General features: G+C 33.1%; 1 protein-coding gene across 2 annotated transcripts in view; it reads left to right on the forward strand.

Moving 5' to 3' along the window:
• Window positions 1–6,000, forward strand: part of LOC127874294 (uncharacterized) — a 41,873-nt gene that overhangs the window by 19,694 nt on the left and 16,179 nt on the right. For both annotated transcript variants that reach the window (XM_052418520.1, XM_052418521.1), the window contains exons 27-35: window positions 2,157–2,312; window positions 2,664–2,786; window positions 3,181–3,306; window positions 3,584–3,718; window positions 3,819–3,932; window positions 4,242–4,502; window positions 4,830–4,952; window positions 5,415–5,540; window positions 5,799–5,924. In XM_052418520.1, the coding sequence (XP_052274480.1) occupies window positions 2,157–2,312; window positions 2,664–2,786; window positions 3,181–3,306; window positions 3,584–3,718; window positions 3,819–3,932; window positions 4,242–4,502; window positions 4,830–4,952; window positions 5,415–5,540; window positions 5,799–5,924 (1,290 nt within the window). The remainder of the gene's footprint in view (window positions 1–2,156; window positions 2,313–2,663; window positions 2,787–3,180; window positions 3,307–3,583; window positions 3,719–3,818; window positions 3,933–4,241; window positions 4,503–4,829; window positions 4,953–5,414; window positions 5,541–5,798; window positions 5,925–6,000) is intronic.

Here is a 6,000-nt window from a genome sequence, read left to right on the forward strand (position 1 = left end):
GTGATGGTTCGACGTGAAATTCGAGATTTTGTTCATTGATCAACACAAGATCTCGGATAAAAAATTTCTCTAAGAAAATTCTTTAAGTTTAAGACAGGTGTTGAGGTTTCTAACTTAAAATTCGGCAACTCTTAGAAAATTCTAAGATATTAGAACGTTTCTTGGACAAAAACTAAAAAAATATTACAGTTATAGCAAAAAAACTTAGAAAAAACGTGAATTCTTAGTTAATATTTTGTCTAAGAAAGTTTCAGAATACCGCCCCAGATCTCATAATGCAATAGCTGATTTTTGTATATAGATAGACACTAAACAGATATAGACTTTTCAAAGTTCTATAAAAGTTCACATATGTTCCATCCAAGTAAACCAACAGAGCCAATTAATAAGATCACCACAGCTAATAACTGTGTGTATAGCTTCGAAACTTTGATAGTTCAGGAATCCCTCCTTTGTGGATTTCTTGAAATCAAAATTATCAGTTCTGCTCGATAGAATGGCTTGTGTGATGCCCAGCTCTTGGCTTGGCAAATAGCTTCTTGAAACGGAAAACCAACAAATATATTAAAATTTGATAAATGATGCAGGCAATTTATAAATGTCCTGTTTATTTTGTTGATTTCGAATCTGAAAGATTTGTTACGAAAGATTTGGGTACAAAAATCCAATGGTATTAGATTTTGTGGTTTTGGGCCTTAACTTTATATAGTGATATGTAACCTTTCGGGCTATCGGCAAAGTGCGAGCAGACGAGGTGTAAATACGTTTAAAATAAGCTAAAAGACAAAAAAGTTAAATCGGAATATCGTAAAATTTTGTGAATAAATGTGTTTCTGATGGATAACAACCACAAATTACCAGAATATCGCTAATGATCACACGTAAAACGGTTTTTTGAGAATGAATGGAAAATGCGTCATGAATTCTGACACACAAAACAGTAGGATGACGTTATTGAAATACTGCAAGAATACTGCGATAATACAGATGCCAACAATAATATGTAAAAAAATATATAAAAAAATAACAAGCGTTTGTGATTTGTCTGGATAATAATAACAATAAGATATCGAAAAGATCAAAGCAATTAAATTCGAAAGAAATAGGAGATTCGGGCAATACATTTAGACGGGTTATGTTTACAAAAATGTTATGTTTGGAAAAGAGTGTCACCATCTGTAGTAAACCAGTCTATGGCTTATACCCACTGAAGGCCGGTAAAAAAGGAAACAATATGAGTATTCAGGGAAGATAAATGGGTAATGGCTTAATTTTGGAACGATCTATATGTAGCGGAGAAAAACATATAATGCGAGAATATTTAGTGTGATTCGCTAGACAATTATGATGTCATTTGTATACTTTTTCCTGAGGTCTGTATTTACATGTGATTTAGCATATGTCAAGTGTTTTTGATTTTTTTCAAGGTCATAAATAGCATCGCGAAAATATATGTCGCGTGACGAAAGTTTTTGAGATGCATCCCTTGTCTATTGTAATGTCGAAATGTCCATAATGTTTAAAGTGGTCAACGCCCGCCGCCACGCGCCCGTTTCACGACTGGTATATTACATTACTTGAAAAAGTTGTTAAGTTTTCATATTTTAGTATATTCGGTAGTAAATGTTAATGTGTACATGTACAAGGTAACTACAAGTTAACTATAATTAACGCAAATAGATTGATCATCATGGTAACGTGGTTAAACCAGGAATGCAAATTGTGCAGGCGTAGTGAATTGCATATTATATATTTATATAATTATCAATCTACTTCCGTTATTTATAGTGTGTCGTTATGTCACCTATTTTCGCGATGTACTTTTGATTTGACATCGCGAAATTTAATTACCGAATATACTGAAAATATGAACTTTTTTCAAGTAATGAAATATACCAGTCGTGATATTTTAATCAATATAAACTAATAATTATAAAAAATACGGTATTTTATAACTTTTTTTGTCAATCGCGGTTGACGGTCCCTTTAAAAGTTTATGTTGACAAAAAACTGTTTGTAAGAATTCTGACATTTGTGACAAATAAACGTATAATACCGATTTGACATACGGCGGACGTAGTCAGAAATACTACTTTTATTTTATTTCCGTCAACTAAATATACTTAAATGTTTCAATGAAATAACATTTATGTTAGGAGACGACTGTGAAAAACAAAAAGACTGGTGCGCTGAACGTCCTTGCTCTCTTGGAAGAAACTGTACAAACGTCTCCCAGACTAGAACATACATGTACTCGTGTTCTCCTTGCCCGAACGGATATGCTGGAGTACAGGGGGAAAGCGATTGCATTGGTCTATATGAAACTTTCGTTTGTGAAAACTCGCATTTCTATTGGAATTATATATGTATATCATGTTGATGATGACGACAACATCACTAAAACATAGCTCTGTTAATAGTTATATTCAGTATATTAACATGTTTAAACAATACTAAACTTACCTGTTTATTGCTAGCGCTGCTGATATAAAATGTGTTAATTTTGTAAAGGATGTCTACGTTTGCTATATAGTAGACTATTTGACGCACATATATGAATTATCAAAGTTCAACTATTATCTTCATAAATCATTTTTCTTCACATGCTTTATGATGTATGTGACATACCAACTACAATTAGATACAATTTAATATTCTTATAGATATCAACGAATGCAACTCATCAAATCCCTGCGACCATATGTGTCTCAATACTGAAGGAAGTTATTCGTGCGATTGCGAGCATGGATTCCGGGTCGACGCAAATAACAAACATAAATGCATCGGTATGCAATCCAAAAATTATGCCATTCACTTTCTTTGAAATACCAATTTAAAATTAAGACGAGGTTATAAATGAATAACGAACAGTCAGATTTTATTTTATTTTTTAATAAATTGATTTTAAATTAAGTGCAACAAATGGGTTGTGATCCTTTTTCTGATGTTTTATGTAGATTTTTATTCGCAAGAATAAATCACAATCAATACATTTAAACTTGCCATAAATAAAGGGTTTCAAATACTAAACGCTCGCTTTGTCCGGATTAACATGCGCTTAGCGTTGATGTGTTTTTATAAATATACATTCTTAAATTTGCATTCCGTCGTTTAATATTTTTTCGTTGATTTATGTTTTATTCATTTTTTAATTAATAAATTATATTTTCCTTCGTATAGATATCAACGAATGCAACGAGGCTACACACAACTGTACTCATATATGCAAAAACACGATAGGCAGCTTTCTCTGCCAATGTCAGCCCGGTTTTATCTTCAATGAATCTAATGGGACGTGTGTACCAGGTATCAATATTTGTCTTTCTGATTACAGTAACGAATGATAATTTATTCATTAAAACATTAATTTATTGTGTAGGAAAATAAGTGCTACAACATTTTTTTGATGAGAGGACCAATTAGTGTGCCACGCTGTTTTTAAGAGAGCGTTTTTTTTATTTAAATTTGTTATGCTTTCACACTCATTGTATCTTAATTTGATTTGTATGGTGTGTTTATACATGTATTAACATAAACGTGATGTTTATTTATAATCATATTTTTGTTAAAATCTTGGAATCAGATAAGTCCGATCCGTGTGCTACATCAACACTCAACTGCACTCAAACTGCGGGATGTTCCTTGAATATGGAAAATAAAACCACTTGCTTCTGTAATGCAGGATTTATTTTTAATAGAACATCGTTTCAATGTCAAGGTAAGACTATCTTGTATCATTGAAGGACAATATAGGCAATCCAATTTTCCATAACAATTATATCAGAGCTTCTATGTAAACACAATATTTTTGTTTCCAGATGTTAACGAATGCTCTCAAAATATTTGTCCTCAAGACTGCATGAACACGATCGGCAGTTTTCAGTGCAGCTGCATAGCGGGTTACCAGTTGATTGACAAGGTCTCATGTGAATGTAAGTTTAAGCATCCTTCTATACAGCTCGTTTAGGCATACTTATTGGTCAAAATATAATGCTATGCTGTCGAAATTAGTTAACGTAGCAAGAGTAAAGATATAACTCCTGGGATCTCTGAACTTGAACGTTTTAGTTACCAGTATGGAAAAAGTTAATGTAAAACGGCGGTTGTAGGTTTTCCATCATTATCATGCAAAAACAAGCAACAAGTAAATTAAGCATATGTATATGATACATATAGAGATATTTAGTTGCAAATAATCACTGAATTGAATTGAGTTGAATTTTAATCGTCGATCCTTAAAGTATGTGAGGTACCAAACTGGGGTTTAAACTGTTCACAAACGTGCGACTGTACCGGACGAGGTGCCGAGAGATGCGATCCTGTTAGAGGCTGCGTCTGTTCCAAAGGTTGGACAGGGAGTTCTTGTGACGATGACGTCGACGAGTGCAAGGAGCATCCTGGAGTTTGCGAGGATGCTAGGAAAACATGTTCGAACAATATTGGCTTGTACAGATGTGTTTGTTTGCAAGGATACGATGAAGATGCTGATGGAAATTGCCGAGGTTTGTTATAATTTAATAAAAGTTATTATATATTAAATATGTTATATTCTTAACGAGATATATATGTTTTAACAGCAAATAAGGAATGTATTATCAATAAACCAGAGTATGTTCTTGCTTGGTAAAGACATTAGTAATGAACAATTAGACATTAATACTTGTACGTGCATATGTATGTATTAATAATTCTCACTAGACAGACACAGGCGCAGTAATACAAGTATTCTCAAAATCACGTACATACTCCGGATTACTTTTTTTACATGGATATTTCTCAAATGCTTTAGTTTGTTCGTATGTATTCTAATTGCTTAGTCCTTGTTTCAGATATAGATGAGTGCTCTGATCCACAGTTGAACGAGTGTAGTCAGACGTGTTTGAATGCTGAAGGCAGCTACACTTGTGGATGTAAACACGGCTACACAGAAGTCAATTCGACACATTGTACAGGTATATTTATTATTTGATTATTACAAATCTTGATCGTTTGTGGCCGGGCATACTTGGTCAAATCGTTATATACTGGTCTATTTTAACATAGGGCAATTGATATTTTCCGCTTCACCATTTCAATCAACAACTAGTCATCTGCATAAAACACTAAACAGTGGGTAGTGTAAGACGCAAGATTCTTGGACGTCTCAGTAACTGTTCTTCTTCATCCACTTGGTCAATAGATTTTGGGCAAAGATATACTATTCTGATTAAATTTGCATTTGAGGTGTTTCTGTTGAACTGAGTTTGTCTTCTTGCACTTCAAACAAGTAAGCTATGATAAAAAAAATGTGTTTTGTTCATAAACGAATAAATATGGAGATTTGTTGTATTTAACTAGTATATTAAGAATGTATTACTAGACATTTAACAGTCACATGAGATTTTAAACTATCAGGATTACGTATCGTTTTGCAGACATTAATGAGTGCGATTTAAAATTGGCGGGCTGTGAACAGATGTGCGAAAACCATCCAGGATATTACAACTGTTACTGCTATTTCGGATACAGACTCAACGACGACAGGAACACATGTAGTAAAGGTATGATGTGTGCCTTAATGGCATCTTACAGAGGCAATTTAAATACGAATATTATGTTTTTGTGACACACTGACAATGTCTAAAAGTGTTTTCTGTTAAATTATATCTATTATCGTTGAATGGTAATTATTTAAAGAATGTTTTATGGCTTTTATTATGAGATGACACCGTAACAAAATGCATATGTGTGTGCCGTGGTTCAATTTGTTATGTAATTATGTTGTTATTAACTTAACTTAATAACTCAATATGATTCAGTGAAAGATTATTGCAAGGAACTTAACAATCTAACATGCGGCGGCTATTGTGAGGTACGAAACAAAACAGCATCATGTCAGTGTCAACAAGGCTTTGAACTTGCCTCTGATAAACAAAATTGTACAGGTATACTTGTTTGGTTGACGTCTTTTTTAATTAATAACAAATGCATCGTCTGTTCTAAGCAATCAACGTAAAGAAA

This window comes from Dreissena polymorpha, chromosome 3, assembly GCF_020536995.1.
Source record: "Dreissena polymorpha isolate Duluth1 chromosome 3, UMN_Dpol_1.0, whole genome shotgun sequence".
NCBI lineage: Eukaryota > Metazoa > Mollusca > Bivalvia > Myida > Dreissenidae > Dreissena > Dreissena polymorpha.